Source organism: Boleophthalmus pectinirostris, unplaced genomic scaffold, assembly GCF_026225935.1.
Source record: "Boleophthalmus pectinirostris isolate CB_2022bp ecotype Guang Dong unplaced genomic scaffold, ASM2622593v1 HiC_scaffold_14, whole genome shotgun sequence".
NCBI lineage: Eukaryota > Metazoa > Chordata > Actinopteri > Gobiiformes > Gobiidae > Boleophthalmus > Boleophthalmus pectinirostris.
In genome coordinates this window covers 31,319,624-31,334,279 of record NW_026571047.1, presented here as the reverse complement: position 1 = coordinate 31,334,279, position 14,656 = coordinate 31,319,624, and the positions used below count along the sequence as shown (strand labels likewise).

At 37.3% G+C, this 14,656-nt stretch overlaps 1 protein-coding gene across 1 annotated transcript; it reads right to left on the bottom strand.

Annotated features, from left to right (window-relative positions):
* Window positions 1-5,006: 5,006 nt before the first annotated feature.
* On the bottom strand, window positions 5,007-14,627 carry anapc16 (anaphase promoting complex subunit 16). Its single transcript, XM_020923269.2, has 4 exons — window positions 14,525-14,627; window positions 14,107-14,250; window positions 8,661-8,735; window positions 5,007-6,734 (listed from the first exon to the last, which is right to left on the bottom strand). The coding sequence occupies exons 2-4, from the start codon at window positions 14,246-14,248 to the stop codon at window positions 6,625-6,627; spliced, it is 327 nt and encodes a 108-aa protein (XP_020778928.1). The 5' UTR covers window positions 14,249-14,250; window positions 14,525-14,627; the 3' UTR covers window positions 5,007-6,624.
* Window positions 14,628-14,656: the final 29 nt, after the last annotated feature.

Genomic DNA, 14,656 nt, shown 5'->3' with positions numbered 1-14,656 from the left:
AGTTAATAATTTAAGTTTTTGCACTTCATTATTCAATTGTGACTTTACTATGTTCCATCAAAATGATGAAATACAATAAAAATACAAATGTTTCATATATAATGTGGGGACATAATTTTTCTCAGAAGCTACATCGTGTAAAAAGATTATTCTTAGTTTTTGCATTTGTCAGGTCCCAGTCAGCCCAAATAACAAAGAGAAATCAATAAAGTCGTGCAAGAGATCAGGTCCTAGGAGGTTAAAGGTGCATTGTGTAGCTTTTTGGTTGGAGGTTCATCACCTGCTTGTTTCTATGGATGTCATTGCTCTGCCCGGAATATTCCACAGTGTGACATTAAAACAGCACTACCTTTACATTATTTAATTACAGGTGGTTTTATAGCTCAAAAATCCACAGATCTGACCTGTAACTTGGTCTTGTTTGGTCTCCATGAAGACATAAAGGTTTAATGCCATCCATCCATTTTCTTCCGCTTATTTGGAGCCGGGTCAAAGCAGGGACTCCCAGACTTCCTTCACCCCGGACACTTCCTCCAGCTTCTCCAGGTAGACCCCAAGGTGTTCCCAGGCCAGAGACAGTCCCTCCAGCTGGGTCTTCAACGGGACCTCCTCCCAGTGGAACATGCCCAGAACATCTCCCGAGGGAGGCGTCCAGGAGGCATCCAGAACAGATGGGGCAGTCCTAAGGGTGTTCCTAGGCCCCCCACACCCCCCCAGTCCTCACTTTTTTTAAAACCGCGGGCAAGGAGGGGGGTCTCGAATGAGTGTAGGATTGCAACTGTGCCCGAGCCACCTCAGCTGACTCCTCTGGACGTGGAGGAGAAGCGTCTCTACTCTGAGCTCCTAACCTTATCTCTAAGGGAGCGCCCAGACACCCTGCGCAGGAAACTCATTTCGACCGCTTGTATCCGCGATCTCGTCCTTTCGGTCATTACCTAAAGTTCATGACCAGAGGTGAGGGGAGGAACGTACAGCTTTGCCTTTCAGCTCAGCTCCCTCTTTGCCACAACGGTCTGATACAGCGACCGCATCACTGCCGACGCTGCACCGATCCACCTGTCAATCTCACGCTCCGTCCTCCCCTCACTCATGAACAAGACCCCGAGATACTTGAACTCCTCCACTTGAGGCAGGGGGCTAATGCCATACTGTGAAACATTCAAAACAATAAATAACATCTCCATGGAGAAAAGCATTTGACAGGCCTTCCACCTGAAAAGTTACACAGTGCACCTTTAGTACTAACAGTATTCAGCCTGTGCCTTTAAGTGGTGGAAGTTTCCTTTTGTAAACAAGCGTAATCTAAAAACTGTTATATCATTCATTCAGTTACAATTCGTACACTCCTCTTGTTCTATTATAAACTGAGATAAGACCTGACCTGGTTTAGCCCTAGATTAGACCCGGAATAGTCCTGGTGTAGATCTGGTGGCACTTGGACAAAACAAATTTTTTTTTTTTGGTGGGAATTGCGTGAAAAGCCTGAGAAACACAGAACTAAAGCAAACAGATTACTTAAGATGTGTTTTGGTTTTTTATTTTGATGTTTTATTTCTTTATTGCCTGTATTTAAATTCTAGTTAATACCCGGACCAAGTTTAGTCCTGGTTTAAAGGTCCTGTATCATGCAAAGTGAATTCCTGTGAGCTTTAAACCATGTTATAAAGTTGTTATCTCATCAAAAACAGACCTGGAGTTGTTTTGTTTCATTCACACGTGTTGGAGTAATCATTTATTATTAGTTTATCTACATCTCCAAAGCTCAAAATGCTCTGCTCCACCTTGTGATGTCATGAAGCGGTAGTTTTCAAGTAAACATTTTTCACCATTTACCTTTAGTTCAGTACAGAAAATTGGCAATTCCAGGTCTGAAATTATGCAAATGTTTAGTGAGAAAGTGTGTGGAGTTTTAAAAAACACAGTGGAGCCAAGTTTAAAAGATTTTTTTGGGGGGTTTGTGTGTTAAACGTGTGAATAAAACAAAACACAACTCCACACTGTAAACTGAACAATTAAGTAGTAATTTTAAAATTGAGGTTAATGGATGCCTAACTTTTTTTTTTTTTTTTTTTAAGTTTATAGTCTTATTGTTTTTAAATAATGTAAATTAAAAAAAAAAAAATGAGTAAGTATCACAGAAAATCTTGAATTACAGTTAAGTACAAAAAAAAAATTAATTAAAACATTTAGGTTAACAACAATTAAAATACCTAATTTAATGTGCAGAGGTTCACAAAACTGTATCTCAAAATTCTAAATTATAATTAAGTTTATAGTCTTTTGTTTTTAATTAATGTAAATAAAAAAATTATAAGTATCACACAAAATCTTTAATTACAGTTACATTAAAAAAAAAATAAAAAAAAATGTAATAATTAAAACATTTAGGTTAAAAACTATTAAAATATTGAATTTAATGTGCAGAATTTCAGATGCATCGCAAAATTCAAAATTATAGTTAAGTTAAATTTATAGTCTTTTTTTAATTAATGTTTAAAAAAAAAAGTATCACACAGAAAATCTTGAATTACAGTTATGTAAAAAATAAAATGTAATATTTAATTAAAACAATTAAAATAACTAATCTAATGTGCAGAAATTCAGATAATTGCATCTCAAAATAAAAAAATATATATAACTAAGAATAGCATCTAACATTGTTTTAATTATTTAGGAATCTTTTTTTTTTTTTTTTTATTAATTTGAGCATTCGGGTTTGTTTGTGATGAGGAAGGATTATAACATAAATCAGAAAATAGTGTAATTTGTTTTTTTAATCTGGCTCTACTTTGTGCTGTAATTTGATAATAATCCAAAAATACCCGAGATCTGAGAACATTACTAAACAATAATCGATTGTGTGTCCCGGTTTGAGCCGAGTGTTGAGTAACTAAACGATCTTGACCTCATTTAAAACGTGCACTGCGCCTTTAAGTGTCGGAGGTTTCTCACTGTAAACAACTGTAATCTGAGTCGGATTATCTCATTCAGTCACTCACAATTTGTTCACTTCATTTTACATCAAAGACAACGCATGAGTCAGTGAAGTTATGTAAAAACTGGATCAGAAAACAAGCAGCATCCATACATGTCCACGTGAGCTTTATTTACAAGTTTAAGTAACAATTTAAGGACAGATTTTAAGGGGTTAACTTCGAAAACAGTAGAAATGTAAACAGAGAAATAACAAAATGTAACTTAAAGGTTGTATGTTACGATAAAATTGACTCTTGTGAGCTTTAAGTCGCGTTATAATGTCGTTTCTTCGTCACAAACAGACCTGGAGTTGCGTTTTGTTTCATTCACACGTTTGAGTAACTCTTTATTGTTAGTCTCCAACGCTCAAAATGCTCCGTTCCACCTCGTGATGTCACGCAGCGGTAGTTTTTGAGTCAGCTGCTCCTTTTTACCTTTTGTTGCATAAAGATTGTCAGTTCCAGAGCTGAAATCATCCAAGTGATTCTCGTGAAGATGTTCGGAGTTTAAAAAACACACTGAAGCACTTCCTGTATCACCACATGACATCACAAGGTGGAACAGAGTGTTTTCAGTTTGAGAGAAGAACTTTGCGGGTTAAACAGGTGAATGAAACAAAACAAAACACAACTCCAGGTCTGTTTGTGACGAGGAAACAACATAACAACATAATCACATCAGAAAATAGTGAAATATGGGCCCTTTAATCTAACAAAAAATAGTTAAAAAATTTTAATTTATATTAAGACGATACAAAAAAATTATCAACCAACAAGTTTTATTTTCATGTTTAAAGTATGCTTTGTTGTTCTGGCTCCCTTAAAGGTGCATCGTGTAACTATTCTAGTGGAGGGTCTGTCAAACACTTTTCTCCAAGTAGATGTTATTGCTTTGTCTGGAATGTTCCACAGTATGGCATTAAACATTTTTATCTTCATGGACACCAAACCAGACCAAGTTACAGCTCAGAATGTTGTTTTTGTTGGTATTTTTGAGCTATAAAACCACCTGTAATTGAATAAATGTAAGGCAGAGCTGCTTAAAGTCACGCTGTGGAACATTCCGGGCAGAGTAATGACGTATCCATAGAAACAAGAAGGTGACGGACCCCTAAACAAAAAAGTTACACACAGTAGTGCACCTTTACCTTTTTAAGTTAGCAGCAAGTTTGAGATCATGTTCCCAAACTTAACACTTTAATTAAACTCACAAGATCTGAAAGTTCGTAGTTAAAACAAAAAATAAGACAAATATATCTCCTAACGTGAAGGTGGATTAGTCTCGTTTGTTTGACCCAAAAGGAAAAACAGAAAGTAGGAGCGGTCAGAGGCTGATTTGGCACCTTTTTAATTCAATTCTTTTAAATATAATGCTTTTTTTTTTTTTCTCTGATGTATCCACACGTATGGATAAGTTTAAATAAATTCATATCAAACTTTGACAATTTCACAGTTTATTCTTAAAAATAGAAACAAAAACACCATGATCATCTAAGTTGCAGTTTTTTACGAATGTTTATTAAAGGTGCATTGTGTAACTTTTGTGGTGGAGGGTCCATCAAACGCTTTTATCTATGGAGATGTTATTGTTTTGTCTGGAATGTTCCACCGTGTTTTATTAAATCTTTCTGTTTTTATGGAGACCAGACCAGACCAGACCAGACAGAGTTACAAGTCAGATCTGTGGAGAGTAGGGCTGAACGATTTTAAGACAAAACTGAATTGCGATTTTTCTGGCAAATACTGCGATTTTGGAAACATCACAGAAACTTGACACTGGACAGTAAATTGGGCTTTAAGAGTGCTGCAAAAAAACGCGGCTATGACACTCCCAAAATTGTCTGAAATCGTGATTTTCGGTCCAAAACGATAGATCGTTCAGCCCTAGTGGAGAGGCGACCCTGCTCACAGTCAGAATGTTGTTTTTCGAGGTATTTTTGAGCTATAAATTGACTTGTAATTGGATAAATGTAAAGTAGAGTTGTGGAACATTCCAGACAGACCAATGACGTATCCATAGAAACAAGCAGGTTCGTCAATTTCACAGTTTATTCTTGAAACAGAATCTAAAATTATTATATTTAACCACAATCATCAAAGTTATCTGTTTTGTAACGTTTATTAACAGTTTACATACATTATGCCAAAACTTCACGGACTTTCATCAAGTTTTTACCAGTTAAAGAAGCACTGCGTAACATTTCTAGTAGAGCGTGTCCCACCTGCCTGCTTGTCTCCATGGAAACGTTATTGCTTATTTGTCTAGAATGTTCCACAGTGTAGATTAAACTCATCCGTCCCAAGCAGGTTATGGCTCAGATCCGTGGAGTCGCCCTTATTCACAGTAGGATTTATTGTATTTTTGAGCCACAGAAACACCTGTAATGACTAAACGCTAGATGGATATGTTTAAAGTCATACTACGGAACATTCCAGACAAAGCAATAACATCAGGGGAACAAACAGGCGGCAGATCAGACCAGAAAAGTTACGCAGTGCACCTTTAAGAAGTTTATATCCTAAGAGTAAATTTGATCGAACGAAAACGAATCTCAGAAATGAGGTTTGTCCAAAATACGGTCGGTTACCAGGGATGTAACAATATCCAAATCCCACGGTACGATATTTATTGCGATATCTCTTAAAATGTCTTAACTTAATCCAAAGAATTAAGACTTAAAAGTGCTTAGAACTGTTATTTCTTCTTGTAGTCTGCACCAAAACAGAGCAAAGGATCATGGTCTATGTAGTTCCTTATGTTTTTTTAGCTATTGCTGCACCATAACTCTTAATTTACCAAAGAAACATATGATTTGTTATATTGTGAAGGCCCACGATATTATTGTGTGAACTTTGACGATACGATATCACGATGTTTTGGTTATTGTTACACCCCTATCGGTTACCATAGCAACTTACGAAATATCTGGGTGTGCTCAGTTTGAAACGCGGTGCCAAATCGGGTAAGGCTCCACATCGGGCAAAGATGGCGGTCATTTCATGGGTTTCGGGCGTAAACATAAAGATCGTTCTTAGTTTGAAGGATCTGCCGTGGCAACCGTCCTCCGTTGTCATGGCAATAAGGCAATTCAGACCAAAAGATTATAACTTTCGAGCCAGGAAAGGTCTTCACAAAATTCTTCAAATCAGGAAGAAATGATATGAAGTAGAAACCGATGAATGTTATTATAGCTAACCCCATGACGTAAAGGTGCACTGTGTAACTTTTTGGGGTCCGCCACCTGCTTGTTGCTATGGAGATGCCACTGCTCTATCTGGAATGTTCCACAGTGTGACTTTAAACAGCTCTACTACTTTACGTTTATTCAATTACAGGTGGTTTTACAGCTCAAAAATACCTCGAAAAACAAAGATTCTGACTGTGAGCGGGGTCGCCTCTCCACAGATCTGACCTGCAACTTGGTCTGGTATGGTTTCCAGGACGACAAAAAGGTTTAATACCAGACTGTGAAACATTCCAGACAAAGCAACAACATCTCCATGGAGGAAAAAGCACCAGGAAAGTTACGCAACGCACCTTTTACATGTTAAAAACCTACAGGTATCTTTCTTTCCTCTCGTGTCTTTGGCAGATTTCGGCTCAAAGTCCCGTTTTCGTTTCTGCCTTTGGGTTTTATTTATTTTATATTTATGAAGGCGTGAAACCTAAAAGTTGTTCTATGGGTTTGTATCTCCACTCGTCCGCCTCCAGCTCCTCCACCAAACTCGCCAGCTTCTCCATCCGCGACACCTGCTGATCTAAAACAAACAAAAAGAAATGTATTTGTAATTTAATTCCATTTCATTTAGTAATTCAATGTTAGTTTAAAGTGCGTGTATGACAGGCTTTTACGATTCTCAAATTTTCACTTAATTTGGTGGGATAAAACCTGTTGCAAACATAAATTATAGTTTTACGCTGATTTAAGAAGCGGTTTGCGAAGAAAAGCTGAAAAATACGTCAAAAATTAAAGAAAGTAGAGAGTTCTATTGTGTCCAAAAATTTGCCGTAATTTTCCACACATTTTTTCTGATACGTAAACAATAATTTAACCAAGATAAACTTATTTTCTTACAGTTTTATTTATTTATTTGTTTAAATAATAATTTCTGTGTACATTAGAAGAGTTTTTGCCCAGTGTACTACGTGGTTGCTAGGTAAAAGTTATTGAATTCCCGAGAGTGATGTCATGATTTCTAGTGTGATGTCATGATTTCTAAACCTAAAAAATTGATTTCTAAACATAAAAAACTGCCGAACTGGGCAATTTTTTACATTTTTTGGCACTTTAATGCTGTGTTTCAGATCAGCAGATTCTGTTGACACTTTGCAGCTGATCCCGTAATACACACTGCAAAAAAACTTGGCCAAAATTAAAGATATAAACACTTAAAACGACTTAAATATAGTAAAATTATCTGTCCATGCAGCAAGATCATTTTACTTGACAATTTATCGTAAAATAAACGACCTCTAGACTAGAATTAAACATCTCAGAACAGATCATAAATCTGAAAATAAGATGAATAATATGATGAATGTGATAGGAGTTTTTGTCCAGTGTACTTACATGGTTGCTAGGTAACTGTTACTGAATTCCCGAGTGTGATGTCATGATTTCTAAAAGTAAAAAACAGCCAAACGAGGCAATTTTTTTTAACATGTTTTGCCACTTTAATGCTCTGTTTCAGATCACTACATTCTACTAAGACTTTGCAGCTGATGTCGTAACGCACACTGCAAAAAACTTGGCCAACATTTAAGATATAAACACTTAAATGTAACAGAAAATGACTTAAAAGTAGTGAAATTATCTGTCCGTGCAGCAAAATCATTTTACGTAACAAGTTACTGTAAAATAAACAACCTCTAGACTAGAATTAAGCATCTCAGAACTTTTAAGTCGTAATAAAACTGAAAACAAGATGAATAATATGATGAATGCGATAGGAGTTTTTGTCCAGTGTACTATGTGGTTGCTAGGTAACGGTTATTGAATTCCCGAGTGTGATGTCATGATTTCTAGCGTGACGTCATGATTTCTAAACCTAAAAAGCTGATTTCTAAACCTAAAAAACGTATGAACGGGTCAATTTTTAAAATTTTTTGGCACTTTGGTGATTTGATAGAACGTGGTGATCTGAAACACAGCATTACTTTGCGGCTGATGTCGTCAAGTTTCCCCGGGGGGTATGACACTAACTGGAGGCACTACTCTGCCTGAAGCTCTGTTACTCAAATTAAACTTTAATCTGAGCTTTATTCTGACACACACTGCAAAAAACCTTGGCCGAAATTGAAGATAAAAACACTTAAATCTATCAGAAAATGACATGATAAATGTAGTAAAATTATCTGTCCATGCAGCAAAATCATTTTACGTGATAAGTTATCTTAAAATAAACTACCTCTAGACTAGAATTAAGCATCTCAAAACTCTTAAGTAGAAAATAAATCTGAAAACAAGACAAATAAGATGATATAAGTTTTAAAATCAGAGAAATTTGAGGTACAATCTGACCATGAAGATCTGATGCAGCAGAAGAGTCTTTCTCACATAAAATTAGTCACTCTCAGCTTTTGATTGAAAAAAAACAACAACAAAAAAAAACCGCAACTTTAATGCTCCCAAAACAATGTATCGTTCAGCCCTTTTGTATACCATTATTTTTATATTGTCTTACCATGTTTGACTTGTTTTAACGTCGAGGCCACTTGATAACTGAACACGGATTCACAGAGAAATCTATCTGAGCCATCTGGAAAAAGAAGAAATAAAATAATAGCATTACCGTTTCATAACCAAATTTCATTCAAAAGGAGCGGCACATTATTAGAGACATTATCCAACCGTAGAATAAACGGGTGATTCAAAGTGTGTGGGGGAAAAAATCGTTCACAAACAGGAAGTGAAAGGACAGAGCCGAGATGTGTTTTCGTTAAAGGTCAGATTAAAACACTGTCTTCATTCATTTTTCTGATGGACGTAATCAACAACACCGGAGACGGGATGTTTTTGTGGTTTTGCGGAGGCTGTTATTTAAAGCTGCACTATGTAACATCTCAAGAGGAGGGTCCTTCAGCTGCTCGTCTCCATGGAGATGATGATATGATTTAATGACAGGACATACGGATAATGGATAAATAATACGTCCTGTCAGTAATAATCCGTGTATCATTCGTTCATTTGTTTTTCAATATAAAACTAAAAAAAAGAAAATGAAAAAAGCAACAATTTTCTTCATTATTTGTCTCCAAAACCAAAATGAAAAAAAACAGATAATGAATTTGTTTTTTCAGTTTTCGAATTTGTGTTTAAATGAAAAATGGAAAAAAACAGATAATGGCCGTTTCCTGTTTATGTGACTTAAACTGTGATGGCGGACTAAACCAGGACTAAACCAGGACTGAACCAGGACTAAACCAGGACTAAACTAGGACTAAACTAGGACTAAACCAGGACTAAAGGACTAACCAGGACTAAACTAGGACTAAACTAGGACTAAACCAGGACTAAACCAGGACTAAGCCAGGACTAAGCCAGGTCTAAACCAGGACTAAACCAGGACTAAGCCAGGACTAAGCCAGGACTAAACCAGGACTAAACCAGGACTACACCAGGACTACACCAGGACTACACCAGGACTAAACCAGGACTAAACCAGGACTAAACAGGACTAAACCAGGACTAAACCAGGACTACACCAGGACTAAACCAGGACTACACCAGGTCTAAACCAGGACTAAACCAGGACTACACCAGGACTAAACCAGGTCTAAACCAGGTCTAAGCCAGGTCTAAGCCAGAACTAAACCAGAACTAAACCAGAACTAAACCAGGACTACACCAGGACTAACAGGACTAAACCAGGACAGGACTAACCAGGACTAAAACCAGGACTAAACCAGGTCTAACCAGAACTACAGGACTAACCAGGACTAAACCAGGACTAAACCAGGACTAAACCAGGACTAAACCAGGTCTAAACCAGGTCTAAACCAGGTCTAAAGCCAGGTCTAAGCCAGAACTAAACCAGAACTAAACCAGGACTACACCAGGACTACACCAGGACTACACCAGGACTACTCTAACCAGGATAACCAGGACTAAACCAGGACTAAACCAGGTCTAAACCAGGTCTAAAGGTCTAAGCCAGGTCTAAGCCAGAACTAAACCAGAACTAAACCAGGTCTAAACAAGGACTAAACTAGGACTAAACCGGGACTAAAACAGGACTAAACCAGGTCTAACCCAGGACTACACCAGGACTAAACCAGTTACATAAATAGCAGCATTTGTGCTTAGATAATTTTTTACAACATTTCAAATTGTCTCAGTTTTGCAGCCATAAAGTGCACACAAGTTACAGTATATTTACAGGGTTCTCACTCTTTTTCACTGACCAAATTTCAAAACTTGTCCATGACTTTTTCATGACCTAAAGTGAATTTTCCGTAACCTTACAGCACCTACATGTGTAGAATTGACTTTTAGGGCTTTTAGGGCTAATAGATACTAAAATTCCATGAGTTTTCCAGGCCAGGAAAATGACATTTTAAATTTCCATGACTTTTTCAGGACTTCCATGACCGTGGGAATCCTGTATTTAGTTTAAAGGGCCCATATTACACAATTTGCTATGTTATAATGTTGTTTCCTCATCATAAACATACTGGAGTTAAGATTTTTTTGTTTCATTCACACATGTTTAACACACAAATCTTGAATTCTAAATCCTAAATGTGCTTTTTTCAAACATAAAACACTCTGTTCCACCTTGTGATGTCATGCGGTAATACAGTAAGTGCTCCATTGTGTTTTCAGACTCCACACACCTTCACTAGAATCAATTCAGCCCTGGAACTGACGCTCTCTACTGAACTAAAGCTAAAAAAAGAAGCTGTTAACTTGAAAAACTACCACTTCATGACATCACAAGGTGGAACAGAGCATTTTGAGCTTTGAAGATGTAGATAACATGTGTGAATGAAACAAAACTCAACTCCAGGTCTATTTTTGAGGAGGAAACAACGTTATAACACGACTTAAACCTCACAAGAGTTCATTTTACGTAACATGGGACAAGATCTTCTGAAAATATTGCGTCCAAATTGTTTTTTTCCCTTCACAAATATTATATCACATGATTAGACATTGCACAATTAATCACAATTGAAAAGCTATTTAAACGTCTGTAATTATCAGAACACAAAGGCAGTCATTTCTCTAAATCACCTGAGTCATATTTATTTTGCGTAACTAAAGAGCGAAGAACGATTATGAAAAAATATGAGTCACGGACAGTTCACACCTTCAATAGACTTCAACAATTCACTAATTATAGAAACTTCTTGCAGTAAACAACTTGCTTGTGTTCGTTTCAGTGCAGTTAGCGCCCCCTGCAGGCAGACTTAAAAGGCAGTGACGGAGCAGAACCCGGTCAGAAGTGAAGGAGCCTCTTGGATGAACAGTGTTGGGAAGTTTACTTTTAAAATGTATTCCCCTACAGATTACAGATTACACACACCAAAATGTAGTTTGTAACGTAATCCATTAAATTACTTAAAGTGAGTAACGTAATCTGAATACTTTGGATTACTTGATTTGCTGTAGAGAAGCAAAGACGAGAAAATCTTCACATAATGTCTTGTCTGATAAAAGAAAATGAAAAGTCCCTCTGAAGTCCTGGCAGAGTTTTAAGTGTGTTTCACCTCCTCCCTTTCTCCTCCACCTCTCCTCACTCTCACTCTCTCGCTTCTTCTCCCACTTTCCTCCTCTCTCTGTCTTCCCTCTCTCTACTCCCTCTCTCCTCTCCTCCACCTTTTCTCACGCTCACTGACTCTTCTCCCTCTCTCTCTCTTTTCTCTCTTCTCACTCTCCTCCTCCTTCATTTTGCTCCCTCTCTTTCTCTTCTCCTCCCTCCCCCACATCCTCCCTCTCTTCTTTCTCTCTCCTCTCCACCTGTTCTCTCCTTTCTACCTCTTCTTCTCTCTCTATGCTCTCTCCTCTCTCTCTCTTCTCACTCCCTCCTCCGTCTCTCCTCCCTCTTCTCTCCTATACCGTCTTCTCCCCCCTCTCCTCTTTCTCTCTCTCTTCTCTCCCACACCTCCACCTCTTCTTCCACCTCTCTCCTCCCTCGTCGTCTCTCTCTCTCTCTCTCCCCGTCTCTCTTGTCCAGCAGCAGATGGTATGACAAATATTCTGTTTGCTCCACAAGAATCTGCTCCAACTTTCCTCAATAAACAGCAGAGACGCCGCGTGATGTTTTTGCACAAAGTCCAAGAACATTTAGTGAAAATATGCGCTCTGGATTCTTAAAGCTGTAATTTTCACTGTACATGAAACAAAAGGTTAGATTGTGTTACAGTACAAACACACCCTTTAGTTACAGCTCTTATATTATGTGAAACGGTCTTTTCTGAGTGTTATAAAGTTACTTGAGTGTATCTGGAGTTGTGTTTTGTGTCATAAATGCATGGTTCAGTAATGCAGCTTCGCATATTGTTTAGTTTATCTCCCTTTACAGAGTTTGGGTCCACCTTGTGATGACATTAGGTGGAAGAGTTTATACAAATTTTAATCCAGATTGAAATTCAGTCATTTCTAATGCTCAATGATCAGCTGTGTGCTTTGGAGCAGAGTTCAGATCACATTTTGGAGGATTTTATGGAGCTAAATTATTCCCTGATTATGGGAAAAATGGACTGGCATGGGTAGTTTTGTGTTTTAGTTTTGGTTTTTCCTTGAGTGATGCAGAAAAGAGGGAGCCACCGTCTGTGTGAATGTTCATGTATGTTAGTATTATTCAAATTTTACTCGAGATTGAAATTCAGTCATTTCAAATGCTCAATGATCAGCTGTGTGTTTTGGATTTTATGTATTTTTTGGCTCTTCTTAAAGGTGCATTCTGTGGTTAGACAGTGCAGTTTTTAAAAGAATATTTGTTTTATTAAAAGAAATCTTAATGATCAATTCAAGGACAACTCCTGTCCTAGAACAGATTTTATAATGCACACACTGTGATTGTTATGAAATCAGTATCATCAGGCTTAAGGTGACCAGATTTTCAAAATAAAAAACTGGGACATACCTGGTTTAGGTTGCTTGGTAATAATAAAATTCTGAAACAAGAGTGTAATTAAGGAAAATTGTTCTGCACTCGGCACTAATGTGAGTCAGTACAGTCACATTTTCTTTGTGTTTTGGCTGTTTTTAAGCAGCTTTTCTGTATTTTACTTAAACATATGACAATGTATGTCTCTCTTCACTGTTAACAGGGATCAGATTCGTCCAAAATAGGGACACTTGGGACATTTCTTGTATAAAACTAGGACAAATCAGTGATTTTAGATAAATCTGCTGGGACAGGGGACCAAATTGGGACTGTCCTAAGTAAATAGGGACCTATGGTTACCTTAATCAAGCTACAAGAAAATAATTTTTAGCTTCTTGCCCACTACAGTTTCAAACTGCCTTCAAGACGTATCTGGACAATGAATAGGGGGTGTGCAAAAATATTGAAATATCGATATATACTGTATCATTTAATGTGATGACACAATATCAGTATAGTGACTGCTGTATCAATATATTGCCAGGAGTATTTTTTTGAATATTTTACCAAAGTATTTTGTTACAGCGCTACAGTTTTGTTCCTTGTTTAGAGGAAGGACACTCGTTTGACATTTTCACTGTTTTGATTATTAAAATGTTTGTGTTTCATATGAACTTTGCACAAGAAGTGGTTTAACAAAGAATTTTAGTATCACAGCCATGATTTAGCCTTTATTTTTTATTGAATTGAATCAAATTGATTTGAAATATATCGTATTGAATCGAAACTGCACTGTATCGTGGTATGTATCATATCGGCAACTTCTTAATGATACCCAGCCCTAACAATGAAGCAAGCAGCTATTGTTTTCAGCCTCATTTTCAATGCCTCTACTCCTCAATTTCAAGAGACAACTGTAGTTAAAATGTTATATAAAACCAGGAAAAAGCAATCACAGCTAAAACTTTCTTTATGCATAGTAAATCTTGCAAAATGATCTAAGAATTTGAGATAGACGTACTAATTTAAAAACAAGAGACATGACTCATTGATCGGTCTATAATAAGTTGTTTACCCTCCATCATCTCTCCGGATCCTTTGGGGTACGTGAACAGCACTTTTCTCGGAGGTGTCAGATCCGAGGCGCTAAACCCAGAAACTGTGACCGAGCTGCCACTCACTCCCCCCGCAGAGGACGAGGACGAAGAGGCGGCCATCCCTGGAGCACAATGTAAACACACAGAATTAGATTTAAGAGGCACTGTCCGAGTTACGCCCCAAAATAATCACGTTAACGCAAATGGGCGCGCGTGTTAAATACATTAGCTTTAGCCTAGTTAGCGTCTCCATTCTGTGTTAATGGCGAGATGCTGCAGTGAAAGCTAACAACAAAACAGTCCAAATTTGGCAACTATAGACAGAGATGAAGCGCAAATAGAAGTACCACTAATGTCATATCGCTTTAAAAACAAGTCCAAAGATATAAAACTTACCGTCAAAGCCTAAAAATGCAAAAAACTACAATTATCCACGAAGTAGTTTCACTTATTTGTTTGGGTTCGACGAATGGTTTGCGACAGAAAAACGATTTACGTTCGAAGATATACAAGTAATACGGAATACGG